Here is a 15,512-nt window from a genome sequence, read left to right as displayed (position 1 = left end):
TCACCCTCCTTCAGAGCTCCTGTCAGAGAATGCGGCTTTTGTTTTCACCAGGACTTTGTGGCAGTAGGGATGCCTCCTTTGGCTATCCTGCCCTCCTCTTCTCTTAAGCCAGTATCACCCTCTTTTGCCATCTTATCACCCTGTGGATCAGCTAATAAGCCTGTGTAGTGGCTTATTCTGTTGGATGCCAATGTAAAACAGAGAAACACTTAACCTAATATGTCAGATATTACCTCTGAGTTTGTCGACCATGCGAAGGAAAGACACACGATCTTTGATATTATACCAGTTTTAAATATTGTTGTAACACAATCATTAGGGATCAAAGATAGTGCTGACTTTTCCACTGATATGCACATAAAGTCCTACATTGGCCCATTCATCATTTATAACTGTGAACACAAGGAGGCAATTTAGGGCTCAATGATCCTATTTTCCATGAGCAGCTGTAGGCTTTACAAGCACTAGAGATGCATATGTAAATTTGCCCGGTGTAACATTTGAAAATTTGTTCCTAGGATTTCAATCCTAGATAATAAATTGCATAATTCTCCTCTAACAAATTCCCAGTAATCAGTGGTTTACACACAGACAGTAGTGTACACAGCCACTTAAATATTTAAATGTCAAATTTTAAAAATTGGAATCAATGCACTGTTCTAAAATTGTTAGATTATTGGTGCAAACTCAATTCCCATTAGTTGTAGTTTTTGAGAACACTGCCTTATAATTAGAAATGTGTCATGCATGCAGTTTCAATGTATCAAGAATAAAAAGACAGACGAAGTTTGATCAGCTTCTTTTCAAAGTCTACAGCACCTCCCTGTGTCTATTAACACATTTAAAAGCAAGCTAGACGTGGAAGAAATGGAAGTAAAGTGAGGCATATTTATTAAAATTTCTTCTATGAAAAAATATTTAAAAACTCCTGTAGCAATGCAGGGGATTTTTTTGTGATCCAAAAACTTAACTGGTCTGTTTACCAAAATGTACTGAGTTTGGATTAAACTGATCAGAGTAGGATAGTTGGTGATCGTTACTGCCTCTGAAGCAGATATTATTTTGGTTACAAGGGTTATGAAAGTGGGCACAATCCTTATTTACACTTATGGTTACAAATTGATTTATTAACACCCTGACTCTGATTTCCTTTGGATGATATTCGGCTTAAAAAAAAATCATATAGCATGTTTTTTGTTAAACCAAATGTCTGGATCGTGTTGTCATGCCAGCCTATTGTTTCAGCCTTAAGTGTCAAATTCCCAGTATAGGATTATGCCTACTTAACCATCCCCATATTCTCTGAAAATCATAGCAGAGCTACTAAATCCAGTTAAAAATTGCTTATGCTTACAAATGTTAAAATAAGCTTAGAATGTCAAGTGAAAACCCAGATGCTTTCCCGCTTCCCATTCCCAAAGCAAAAGCCAGTTACAGCAAATTAAATCCAATTCTATAAGCTTGCCTAGACTGGTAAAAATGGAAGCCATATTTCACTGCCAGTGGTAGCAACCTGGGAAGCTGTAGTGTAGACAGAACTCAATCATTTTACCTGTCTTTTGGCTAGCCCTATTTAGCCTGCATGAGCACAGTTTATACTACAGCTGCTGCTATTGCTACCACAGGTGGACTGCACCAGTGGGTCCTAGCATTGAATTACAGCTCCCATTATAGCCAGTTGAAATGGAAGCTATGCTTACACAGACAGAAAATCATAATTTACAGAAATATCCACAAGAAAAAGTGAGAAGCTGAGATACTGTGTCAAATGTCTGTATTATAATGCTGATCTGTAAACTAAATATAACATACTGAAAATGGTATTAGCAACTATTTGCTAATACCATGTTATTTTCTACTATAATTTAATGACAATAATTTAAAATATTATTTCCCAAGATAAAAAGCTCTTCAGATGGAGTAAATTGGCAGAGCTCCATTGCTTTTAATGAGGCTAGGCAAACATACACTAGCTGAGCAGCTAGACGGTTACGTTTAGAATACCTGGTTTTCTGTTGATAAATCCTATGAATATTAGGTTAATTTAGTAAGCAGTACATGGGAGTTATGTGAACAAATCCCCTTATAAATTCAACTTCACCTTGTCCTTTGTTTCACAAGCTAAATGCATAACATGTCAATAAGGCATATTAATTGCAACAGTATTTTACTGCCTATGTGTATTATGCGTGCGGTTGTCAGCCACATCTGTGAATATCCATTTCCAGCTTTTCAACACCAATTGTTACACACAACTTCTTCCATGCATACAAATGATGTAATGCATTATGAAACTTGTAGTCTGACAATACAGCAGCTATAATTGTTAACCTCTATTGTGCTCTTGCTGTATGAAACTCAGTTTCACTGTTAACATTTGTTTAATTTTTTTCTAACTTACTGATCAGTTCATATGACACTTCCATCAGCCCGTATCCAGAAGTCAAAATGAACAATAAAGTCAACGGTTAATATAGACAGCTGAAGTTCAGCTCCCAAATATAGTCATAGATGGTCAATTATGCAAGAAAGCAATGTTGCATGCTAGGAAAGTAATGTTCTTTACTTGCCTAAATTAATTGTGCAGTGATGAGGAAAGTGTTCCATAGTATATTACTATGTGATACATCTTGAAACATGGAGCATTATGAGTACATACTTACAGATGTCTGGGATATTACAGAATTCCAAGGTTAAAAATAAATAAATCACACAGTCCCATTTACTGAGTACTCAAAGACCCTACAAATCTAAAAATGTTACTTTCAACAATTCAAACAACACAGCTGGTTTGAAGTGGCAAACAAGGAGATCCCATGTCTTCCAACAAAGACTATATTAGGAATCAAAGTGACTACCAAAGTACTGTAATTTCTATATAGCAATCTGGAAAAATACTTATTGCACTGAGATACCAATTGAAACTGTATACTCCTCTGTCCAGATAGTAAATTATGCCTCATTAAGCTTTTTCCAGCTCCTGATTCAACATATGTCATTTTAGTAAAAGGTATTTACTACATATAACACTACTTTTATTGTCAGCTTTGATAGGGCTTTTCATCCATAATCTTAAAGTTCTTTAAACCCCATTTTGCAGATGGAGAAACAGAGATAAAATTACTTGCCCAAGGTCACTGAATAAGTAAGTTGCAAAAACTGGAATAGATGTTAGGCCTCCTGATACCCAGTCCAGTGCCACTAGACCGCATGTCCCCACAAAATGGAGAAATGTCATTTCATTCCATGTATTTTCCTAGAAAAGGTGAGCTCAGTGCAGTAATGTGAAATGTTGAACCAAGATAACTTAACAGATTGTAAACATTGACAAATATGGCTAGGTTGAGAGGAGGCAAAGTAATTTATCCTTTTAAATATATATATATCTATATTCTTCAACTGCAACTGAAACTACACCGAGGAGTCATTAAAAACTCATCACTTGCCATGGAGTTCAATATTAAGTACAGAAAGATTCAGTTATTACTGCAGTTACATGGTCAAGATATCTCTAGGATTTTGATTCTCCACAGCCTTGCTCCTTGTGTGGTCATTTACACTTGTGCAAAATGAGAGCAAAGTGAGTATAAGTGCTACCATTCTAATTTAGTAGTATTTTACACACACTTTGCACAGGTGTTAAGGACCATGCCATGCATAAAGCAGTGGAGATTCACGCCCTAAATTCACAGGTTATGGCACAGATTTCTCAGGCCATCTGAAGAGCATGCCGCTCAAGTGTCTTTAAGGGACCTTTATGATCCTGGGGCTGCTAGGTATCAGTTGTCCCAGAACAAGTTAGAGCAGCATGGAGACTTGTCTCTTTCTTGCACCAGCTGCCAATGGATCCCAGAGAAAAGTTGGATGCAGGGGCACCCCAGCCATATCGGTTTTCTACTGGCTATGCCCCCATTCGCTGGCTGCCGAGAGAGAGAGAGAGAGTGGGGGGGGGAGCAGTATTTAGTAGTAACCACTAGAGTGGTCCTTCTCCACTTGGGATTTTCTTAGGCAAGATAAATAGTCAAATGGCCAGATCTACTGGCTTTAGGTCCGCTCACAGCTACAGGAGTGCTCTAGAGAGAAAATTGGGGTCTATATGACACCTTCTCCAGTGTAATAAATTACAAGAGTGACCATTAGAGTTCAAGTCTGAGGCAAACTCAAACTAGAGTTTATCATGCTTTGAGCCCTGGATCTCAATTAAACCTTCAATGTTTGCAAAACTTCAACTGCAATGTGCACTCATGGATTTCCCATTTGGGTAGGGTATACATCTGAGTTTTTCATTAAATCAGGCACATACCCATTGGGAACTATGAATTTTATCCATAGCTGTTGAGAGGAATATGCTAAGGGACTCTGAAATGCTGCCTTTGAAATATAATATCCTTTAAAGATAAACCTTCCCAATATTTAGATATCGAAATGAATCCTCACCAATCTTTATACTATGTGTAAATTTAATAACAAAATAAAAATGTGTATCATCATACAATCATATGTTCTAATATCTAATATTTTAAAGTAAAAAAATAAAATAAACTATTTAAAACCATCATTACTGTTTAAAATAATGCTGATTCCTGTAGCGATTTCAGTATCCATGGATTAAAAAGATCTATTTTTTAAATTATTTGTTTTCTTTCAAAGGGGAAAATTGGAGGATACATAGAAGAAGGGGGTGAACTTTCATCAGAGATCATGGCTGGGCTGTAGTTTTAAATCTGCATAAATCAGCTTCAGTTTACATAGGACATTTTTAAAGGATAGGTTGTTCAGGCAAACTGGAGAATAGGAGAAACTTGCTCTTTAGAACAAATACCTTTCATTTTTCCTGTTCTTTCATTAGAGCTAGTCAAAACTTTTCAAAGGAAAGAGTATTTATAAAAAAAATAAGTCTTCATCAAAAATAATTTTTGTTAAATACTGACATTATGAAAAATTTTTTGCCAAAAATGTTGTGCCTTATTTTTTTTGTCAAAAAGGTTATCAGAGATTATCAAAAATGTCATCAAAATGTTTTTTTTTAGATTTACTAGCAAAGTTCTTGGGAAAAGAAATTGATGGCCATTTTGTTAACCTTATCAGTAATATATTCTATAAGTATTTTTAAATTCAATACAATTTTTTAAAAAGTGAAAAAATGGGTCAATTTTGAACACATCAAAATAAAAAAATGAAAATATCAAAATTTTGAAATTAGTTTGCAAAATTGGATTTTCATTTTTGACCAGCTCTAACTTTATCATATGAAAGGCTCCAGATCTTACAAGAAAACTCTAGGTTGTTTACTCTACGTTCCAGAGTCATACAACCATGTAAAAATAAAGATTTTTTTTTTAATCCACCCTAGCAATAATAAAATTTAATTCAAAGACGCTTCCACTTTCCACTTCTTTGTGGAAGGAAGTACTTTACCCATTGATTTAAAGGAGAAACAACAATTTGTACATTTTTTTAGAAACATTTCAAGTTACATTTTTAATTTTTTATAGGTAGACTGGTTCTGGAATTTGTTCATTAAGAGAGATTGTAAACTCTCCCAAGTGGAACAGATACAATCTCCTCCACTTTCAAGAATGTTTTGAGGTGAGACAGGATATGATGGAGTGCCAAACTCTTAACCTCTTATTCAAAATAGTGAGCAGTTTGGCTCAATATGACTTAGGTGAATAAGCATTTGCCAGTGAGAAAGGTAGTTCAAAATCTGATCTAGATTAAGGATAAAATTACCTGGCAATCATGGTGTTTTCTGGTTGTTGTTTCCTTAGATACAGTCATTCTATTTTTATACTTTGGATTATAATCTATGCCTTTTCTATACTAAATCTAGGATATGTCTACAGATCAGCAGGAGATATTACAAGATGGTTCAGCCTTGTATGTCTTTTGTATCACATTTGCTGGAACCCAATTAAACCTGAGTTTCCATTCTTGGCATTGCATACCAGTTTATATAGTTTTTATTCTATTGTCTGGCTATACCGAAAGAAGAACAGGAGACATTTGACATGGGTTTAATCAGGCCTCAACTTTATTATTAGATATCTGCGACTGCCCAGCAGATAAAAGTGTACAGTGCAGGTAACCCCGTGTTTGTTCTGTAATTACCTGGGGGCTTTTTACCAGCTCCCCCTCTTTTTTTCCATCCAGGTCCTCCAGCAAATCCATTGCTGGAACCTTACCATCCACCACCCCTCGTAGGAAGGTTAAGGTGGGCTATAAAAATGGGGGGTTGGCTCCTTACCGTACCAATCATAGGACTCCCCAACCACCCCCATTCGTTCCTTTAGCGAACATGTCTTTTTAAGTCCTTTTCCAAGCCATTTATCTGATCACTGTACACTTTTCCTATGGAGCACCTGCACTGGACCTCTGCCTTACACTTAAATAATGAGTTGCGACATATAGCCTACCGCCCTTCATGCCATGCATGAACAGAGCCCTTCCTGAACCTGCTGTGGGGAAGCCAAAAAAAACCCAACTGTACCCAAGCCAATATGGTGGTAAGGGAAAAATTCCGTCCCAGCCCCCCTAATAAAGAGGGGGCTAGCGTAATGCCCACAGCAGGTCTTGACCAAATCTGGTATTTTACCACCTAAAGGGGAAGGAGGGTGGGTCCTGCTTCAGCCTGCTCTGTGTAAAAGGGAGGCTTCAGGTGCAGAGCTGCCACTTTTAAATCTTGCATTCCTAGGGGATGAGTCAGCGACCACACTGACCCTTTTCAGCAGTTTTCATCTCCTCCCCCCAGCCATAAAGCACTGTTCCCTTCATTCGGCCAGCCAGCCAAACACCCCACCCCTGCCTGCCTAAAGGTGCAGGGCAGTTGTGTTAACAATGCAATCATGTTGGCTTTTTGTGCATGTGGGTATACAGTATGTAGCAGTTTGGTCCACTTCTAGATAAAATTTGTTAATTTTCAGTGTGGTGGGGTTTAGAGTTGGAGGAGGTGAGGTTTCAGGTTTGAGGTTCAATATGGGCTAGAGTTTAGGTTTGATTAATGATGCTGAATCTTGTGTAATGTTCTTATAAGATTTTGTCCAAAACAGTAGAAGTCTCACAAGGCTAAGTTTGTGTGTGACATTTCTGCTTTTTGTGCTAAGATCTCATTAGAACCTCATTTCTTGGAGGAATTTTGGCCTCATCCAAAACAGAATGGGGGTGGGGGACAAGGTACTTCCTGGTTTGAGAGGTGGCTTGATACTGGAAATTCACATCTAAAAATTCTCTCACTTTTTTAAATTGTTATGATTCAAGATTCTGGGAAGGCTTTTGCAATAGTTAAGAAGCCATTTGTCCTCAGAATGAAACTTCAAGACCAACAGAGCATGTAAATTCCTAGAGCGTCATCCAGTCTTACTTGTAAATCCTTTCAGATGGAAGTCAAAAACAGAGCTTATTTTGACTCAGTTTTGCACAAAAACTAATACATCTGCAAGACTTCCATAATTAGAATTGAAATGATGGGAAGATCAAGCAGTAATAAGGGGAAGCTAAATTTATTTCAACAGGTAGCAATTGATCACTAAGAGATCTATCCCTCACCTCTCTGCTCCACTTGCTTGGCCTCATTCTATTACTGAGACAGGAATACCTCCTCAGTCTGTATTTCATGTGCTAGTTTGTCTCTGAAATTAACTGAGCGAAATGTTTGACTGTTGACTAGGAGAAGCAACTTGGGCAAAGTACAGTAAATGGGTATTGAAAGCAAAACTGAAATTAAATATTCTGAAGGGCTGAGGCTTCTGCCTCACATCTGTCTCTTGATGATTATTTTAGTGTTCTAGTGAGAGGCTCTTGGCTCTTACTCTGCACTTCAACTTTGAGCCTGAAGAGTGGGGTTATTTCTGTCAGATGCGGAATGATTTCCTTTGCCTAGTGGTGGGGAGTATACTATCTTACGATTGACCAAATTTACTCTGTAGTTTTCAGCTGTATGGCCAAGAGATGGGTCTCTACCCGCAGATATAGAGATGTTTGATACAGAAGGTCTTGTTCCAAGAGGAAAAAACCCCCGAATGATTTACAATATTTCAATAGCTATTCATTTTTAAATATTTATTTGAAGTTCTCCTTACTGAAATGTGTGTGTGCAATAAACATTCTTCTTATGCCTAGGGGAGTCATCATTGATCTGGCCCAGAATTCAGCAATTTGCTTTGCTAGCACAGAAGATGTGAAGATTAGGTTAGATTTTTGGGGGTGTGCTATTTCTTGGACTCCACCAAGCTGACTAAATTGTTACAATAAGTATTTGTAACAAATTAACTTTGAATTATGAGAAATGAATTTGAGATTAATATTAAGGAGTTGCTTCAATATGTTATCATGTAGCAACAATGTACAATTGTACATCAGTCTGCTTGATGAATGTGTTCTATTTTCTATGTTTTTCATAGGGCCACATTATTGTGACCGCATTCTATATGTTAGGAGAAGTTTCATGTGCAAAGAATTACATATTAGATTTGGCCCTGTTTTTATTACTTATTGACTCCTCACAATCATTGATTTGTATTCTTTGGTACCTCAGATCCATAATCTTGATTAATGTGAAAACCACCGTGTATTTTGTCCTTCTCAAGTTGCCAATGCAACATGATGGTATGTCATCCTTGAAAGATGTCTAGTTGTGAGGAAGCTTTGCCTATTGTCCATGTTGTACAATACATATATGGTATATGGATAAAGTGTTGATTTCTGTCTGCAAGACTGTCAATCTGGCATCTTTCATTAACACTTAAAATACATTAACACTTAAATATTTACAATGAGATTTCCCTACTTGAATCTGAGTTTATCGCATGCGTCTGATAGTGAACCAGCAGATAGAGGGGTGTTGGGTTCCTCTTCTACATCTGTGGCTTTATGACAGGTTCTAGCTTAAATTCTCTCCTACATTCAGGATACAGGAAACCACAGTGTTTTTACATCAGCATTTCTATTTCTTATGGGAGAAAGTTGGGGTTTCCTCTTTCAAATGTAGAGAAATATTTTTGCATTGTTCTAAGATTATACAGTGGGGCTGGCAGCATAGAATATGAAGACATTTTTCAGAGCAGCACCTGAATCATTGACAGCCACAGAAGCTGGTTGACTCTGATGTAACTCTTTTGGGGTATCATCCATGCAGAGAAAATGAATGGTCTGGTTTACCACTTCCAGCACTGAGCATTGCAAACTAGTGAGTCACCTAACAGAGACGATTGAAGTTTACACACGTGGATTTGTCCATTTAGGTAATAGATATAATTTTAAAGACAAGTTAGGTAAAAATAAGAGGTGTTTGAGTTTACTGCTGTAAAAATAAAATTTGGCTGGGGAAAGCAAATTAGTCCAATCTTTTTCATATCTGAACACAGACTGGAAATGTGTTTAGTATATGGCCATAAACACATCTTCAGAAAGATTTCTTTCATGTTCATTTGCACTGAGGGTATGCCTCCCCCCCCACAAAAAAACCCCCAAACTGTAGGCATCTGAATTAAATCAAGAGGAAATAAAGTGAGTTTCTTCTGATTTATATTTTGATTTGATAATACACAGGAGGTCCTCTGAAAATACTACCCTGTTACCATTGCTAAATTGATTTCTCCCGTGCCCTCTATTTGTGTATTGTTTTCTCTATTCTGCTTATCCAGCAAAAGCACTAAAGTAATTATCTCCTAGTATGTGCAGTAGATGAAGTACAGCAAGCAGATTAAATGTAATATGCTGGGAGACCTCCCGCCTTTCTGTGCGTAAAATTACATGTGGCAGAGACATCTCCTTATCGCATTCCTGATTTAGCAGATAAAGTATTGAGGATTTTGTTGCCAAAAAACCCCAAACTTTGAGGCAAATATGCTACATTTAACTAAAAACCTAGATAGTAGTAATTGAATCCTAAAATAAACACTTATTAAAATCATTACTATGCAACAAAAACATGGAATCACAGATTAAGAGCCTTTACTTGAATTTGAAATAATGTTAAATTATGAACCAACATATTGGTTAAAGAGCATGGTATAATGAAAAGCAAATTTTCATAATTATTCGGCAATGTGATGCTATAAACTCATCTAGAGAGACAGTATAGAAGTAATAAACAGATAAAATATGATTGTAGTATGCATTAGTGTTGCAAAAAAAAATCAGAAGACTTTTTATGTAGAAACAGTTAGGATGAAATCCTGGCCTGATTGAAGTCAGGGAGCCAGGATTTCACTTGTAGATATAGTTCTGTGGTCTTTACTCTGGCAATGTCCCACTGGAAGTCAATGAGAGGTTGCCTGAGTAAAAACCAACTAAAAAAAAATCGCTGGATTTGGCCCATAGCCAATAAACTGATGTTTTACATTTCCCAAGCCATATGGTTATACATGATGTAATAGACTGTAGAAAAAAAGGAGACTAGTATAAAAACAAATTTTAAAAAGAAACAGTAAAAATTGCAAAGAGAACTTTGAGTTATGTAAGATGCCTGATGCTAGTTATAATCATGAAGTAAATATGATGCAGTACAATACTTGAAAAGAATAAGAATTTGTTTGGGGAAAAAAAGTAAATTTTCTACTGAAAAATGACTAATATTACCATCTCTCGCACATTGATTTTTTTTTTTTTTTTGCTGTTCTATAATGCTTCCTAATTTATATGGAAAATAATAGAATAACATTTAAAAGCATCACAGGACAGAAATTTGTTGTTTAATAAACACTGTTCACTAGACCAACATATACCTCTGACACTTTAAAGCAATAATAATTTTGTACTTATTCTCATTTTAAGTGCTACAATGTATAATTCTCTGTATTTTTCTTCTGTCTTAAATAAATTATGCACCAATTTTCTTGAAGTAGATGTGGTATTTGCCTAAATTTACAATTCTGTACACAAATTGTCAAATGGGTAAAATCAGTGCGTGCAAACATAATATCTTAAAATAGTTGTATATGAAAATCATTTTAAATATTGATATAGGTGGATCAGGATTACAATCAAACACGCTTAGTCCATGCTAAAAGTATATTTAGTATAATTTTACATGTCCACCCTCTCTGGGTGATTGATCTTTTTGGAAGTGAGAGAGGAGACTATTCTTTCATTATCCTAGTAATAATGAGCTGTAGAAGCAATAATAGGTTTTATTCCTAGCCTGGCAAATTGTGCAAATGGTTTTGCAAGGCAATTTTCATAATACTTTCCATTGAATTTTCTAATATTGAATATATTTTAATTGTTCAATCACACATACTGAGCTTGTAGGTTGTTTGCATCCTACATAAATATGGTTTAACGTTTCATAAGTACTTTATGGGCATAGAGTTTGTGGTTATATATTTTCAGATGTACAACCTTAATTCACTTGTTAAAATAGGCGCTCTGTTTGCTAATAGTTACCAGCTGTAACTAATACATTAGATCTACAACATACTGGTAACGTATTATTTAAAGTGACGCATTTCAAAATCAATACCAAATGTCCTGCTGTATGATTAATTGGAAAACATGTCTAATAGAATGGTTATAGCGCTATACAAAATTATTGTGAAAGCATCATAAATGAAGGGATAAAAAGCCAACAATGCATAAATTTTAAAATCTTTCAGTACAAATTTCAAAAGCAGAGACATCACTTACTGTAGTTGTTGTTTGCTTCTCGTGTCCCTTTTATTTTGCCTCGTTTATCAATCCTCATATACCACTGAGTTCGACAGAAAAGTCTTTTCACTCTTACATCCCCCCCCCTCCATATAATCATAGCTTCTGGTATGTCGCTCAGGGCTGGAACAGTTCACATTTGTAGCCATTTGCTCTGGAGTCATGTCATTGCAAGCTAAAGATATAGTGCCCACTAGAAAGATAATGTAAAAATATGATCTGTAGAGCAAAGTTGGCAGGATCCATGTCAGTATCCATTTGTGCATTATAGTGCGGTGTTCTGGGTGTTCATGAACAACATAATGAAAATTAAATCTCAAGTAGATCGTTGCTCCTAGGTCATTGACCTGCCTTCTGTCTTTACAGCGAGTTGTAGATTGATTTAATTGAGATTGCTTCCTCTTCCAGAATTCTGATCCTTATTCCTTAATAGTTACTGATGTTGAAACAGGATAGCTCCTTAAATATCTTTTCAGTCAGGATATCCTTTAAAGAAACAGGTTATAATAACCTTGGCTGTCATGACCTTCTGTACTACTTGAATTTGCTGCTTGCACTGAAAGTAAAAGATCTATGAGAAAAGTGTCATGGATAAATTTTATGTTCAATTGTTACGTGTGTGCGACTATAATATATGCTGCATGAGTACTGTAGCATAGCAAAACATCTTCTAACTTTATACAGTGACTTAACTTCTTTAAGAAACATACATGAGCGTGCACACAAGATATATCTTACAAGCTCTTGACAGCAGCACACATTTGAACTATGTACAATTCCTTGTGTAGCTCAGAAATAAGTCTTTCAAATAAGCTGTTGATTCAGCTGAGTTACAAAACTCATACATAGTAAAATGCTATTGCATCTCTTACATTTCATTACTTCATGCCTATACCTTTACAGTTAGCCACATTCTTCCTAAAGGGCTGTCTGCACTTCTCTAGTTTAAATGTCAGGACAGACCAGATATTCGTGGGACTGTATTTTTATACATACCTAGTTCAGTTACTTGTAGATTTTTTTTTTTTTAAAGAAATTGTCAAGAAGCTTATTTCTAACATACATCAAGGACCGATAACTTACTTGTTTCTGTTGATAACAGCTGGATACACAAGTATTCCATTTCTGTTGTCTGCCTTTTGCAACATGAGACTCTCTACTGTAGCTACAAACTTTCTCAGCTCAGAAAGACTTCAGCAGAATTATAATTGTTTCCATAAATCAACACGCAAGAGTGGTGGTGTGTGTATGCGCTTGTGCGTGCGCGTGCGTGTGTGTGTTGAGCCTGTTGTTCAGTCCTTTTCGATAAATACCTTTGCTGACCTCACTTGGAAGCAATTAGAATTTAACCAGTCAGCTGTCAGTTGAATGCATGAACAAAAATAAAAGAAGACTTATGTTGTGTAGTGTCCAATGGTCATCAGAGGGAGCTATAAACATAGTTTATGCTTTAAATCTCCAAGTATGTACCTACTTTCCAGAAACAGATTTCTGTGATCACTGGATAAAATTACTTTTCATGTCAGTTAAAGCGTTTCTGTTCTTTGATTTAGTTCAGTATTCCCTTTTCCTTAGGAACAAAAACACACACACCTCATTTCTCCTCCAAATCTTTTACACAGATTGATGGGTACATACTTTGCTTACTATCCTTCCCTTTAAATAGCTGAAATACCCAAGTGCATTACTTAGTGTGGGTGGTAGGCATGGTGTCTATTATGGACTGTGTATCATGTTTTTGTATTGTAGACTAGTAAATGAGGAACAATTGCATACAAAATCCAGAGGGTTCTTATTTAAATGGCTGTTATGGACAAACCACAATGTATGTTCTAAACATTGCGTTCAGTCTAGACCTTTTTCAGCATCCGAGAAAAATATAATAAGGAATGATATTCAACATTTCCCCCATGAATACTTCCTAGAAATTGCAGCATGAGAATTAAAAGTTGCAATAGTACAGATGTTATCCATATTAGTACACTGTTGGATGGATGATCTGTTGGCTTAAGTTTTGGGGAGGCAAATATAACACTACCTATTACCATGCTGTTTCTACATATTTATTTCCAACTTTTGTCATCAGTCTACTGCCCAAACTCTGCTCCATGTCATCCTTAAAATCTTGTCGTGCTTTTGGTGAAATCCAGCTATTATAAAAACATATTGAAACTCTGGATTCCACTGAGTACAGCAGTGCCTTTTTATCCTGTTTAATATGAATTCTATTCTTATCTTAGAGACATCTCTAAGATTTTAGTAAACAGGAATGGGGAAATCTTGTAATGCACTGTCGTAAAGAGAAAATTACTTGTATCTGTAGGTCTCTGAAAATAGTATTGTAATTGTAACATAGTCATGCTTACCCTGATCCACAACCTTTCCCAGGAGAGATAGGGAATAATTATTTAGTGTATTGAATTCTTTAACTTGATTGAAAAGAACTGTTGAGCTAGTTAATAGCCATTAGGAACATTAAGGGTACATGTTTGCCACCTAGTGGTGAGGAGGGTTTAATGATTCAGGACTTAGTTTGGAGTGTTCCTGTGTTTATCACTCACAAGTGTGTGACACCAGGGGACCCTATTTCACCCCTCCTGCCCTCCCATCCTTCCAACCCACACACAAACTCAGAGGATATGAGTAACTTCCCTTCTCAAAGTTCAGATACTTCAACCTCTCCTTTCAGAGCTCCCTAGGAGCACTCCCCATTTGCTACTCTCTCTGTGTTCACTTGAAGTCAATGAGATTTACTCAAATCCTGTGGAGGGAGAGTAGGACCCCAGGAATTCTATTTTATCATCATTGTTACCTGAAAGAACAATGATTTACATGCAAATATGGCCATAATCATGAAGGAAAATTAGGTATTTTCTCATTCTCTTAAGAGATTATTTTCATAATTGTTACAAGCAACATGAGGAGGCAATGGAGACCCATGTAGGAACATCAGATCTGCACCAGAGACTCCAGCACAGAAGGGACAGCAAGAGAGAGGACCAAACATGAAATGGAGTGACAAACTGACTCACTATAGTTTTGAACAATTATTTAATAATCATGCAGTAACTTCGTTTATGGATTAATACATAACTGCTTATTTTGGTGCATTGAGGGAGGAAGTAAAAAAGGTGCAAAATGCCTTCAGTCACCCAAGATTTCTGAATAGTTAGTCCCTACTATTGTGTGAAACCCATTCAAAATCATGGTGAGTGTGAAATTCTTTTTTACACCCACAGCCCAGATTCAGGAAAGGTCCCTGAAGCTTAGATTATCATAATTCCAATTCACCCTACCATATGCTGTCCCCAAATGCCCAACCTCATGTTTTGATGCCTTCAAGAGAGACCCAGTGGCATGCACTTGTCCTGCTCTACAGTGCCTGGAACATAATGCCTCCATTGGACACTTTAAGAAGTGGCTTTCCGTACAGTTCACCTTTCAAAAGGCCTGGCTAGTGCCATCCCCAGCATGTGGGGATTAAAATTTGTTGTCCCACTTGCAGTAAATAGAGTGTTCTAATAAGTTCCTTCCAAATGGCTCATTTGGTATCTGGCAATTTGGTGGTGGAGGGGGCAGGGAAGCTGCTCCTTTATTATGTGTTGATTGTGCTAATTTCTGTAGTCTCTATTGTAGTGGCAAGTAGGCACTCCAAGAGTGAATACATCGCAAATTTTCAAAAGTAAGACTAGGAACATAACAAAATCAGTCAACAAAGCACTGAATAAAATGTGGCCATGTCCTCAGCTAGTGTACGCTGACATGCTTCCATTGAAGTCAATGTAGCTGTGCTGATTTACACCTGCTGAGGATATGGCCCATTGGCCTGGTGATGCCATGATGATCTCTAATCTTGGGTCCTGAGA

The 15,512-nt window shown here is 36.7% G+C and overlaps 1 protein-coding gene across 1 annotated transcript in view; it reads right to left on the bottom strand.

Moving 5' to 3' along the window:
* The window catches only part of FGF7 (fibroblast growth factor 7), a 56,972-nt gene extending 44,067 nt beyond the window's left edge, over positions 1 to 12,905 (bottom strand). Inside the window, 3 exon segments of the mRNA XM_024200511.1 lie at positions 11,626 to 11,731; positions 11,733 to 12,202; positions 12,730 to 12,905. Coding sequence (XP_024056279.1) covers positions 11,626 to 11,731; positions 11,733 to 11,912 — 286 coding nt within the window. The 5' untranslated portion in view covers positions 11,913 to 12,202; positions 12,730 to 12,905.
* Positions 12,906 to 15,512: the final 2,607 nt, after the last annotated feature.

Source organism: Terrapene carolina, unplaced genomic scaffold, assembly GCF_002925995.2.
Source record: "Terrapene carolina triunguis isolate 2854851 unplaced genomic scaffold, T_m_triunguis-2.0 Scaffold67, whole genome shotgun sequence".
Lineage (NCBI taxonomy): Eukaryota > Metazoa > Chordata > Testudines > Emydidae > Terrapene > Terrapene triunguis.
Note: the sequence above shows the minus strand (reverse complement) of the source record. Positions and strands in the feature narration are given on the sequence as shown.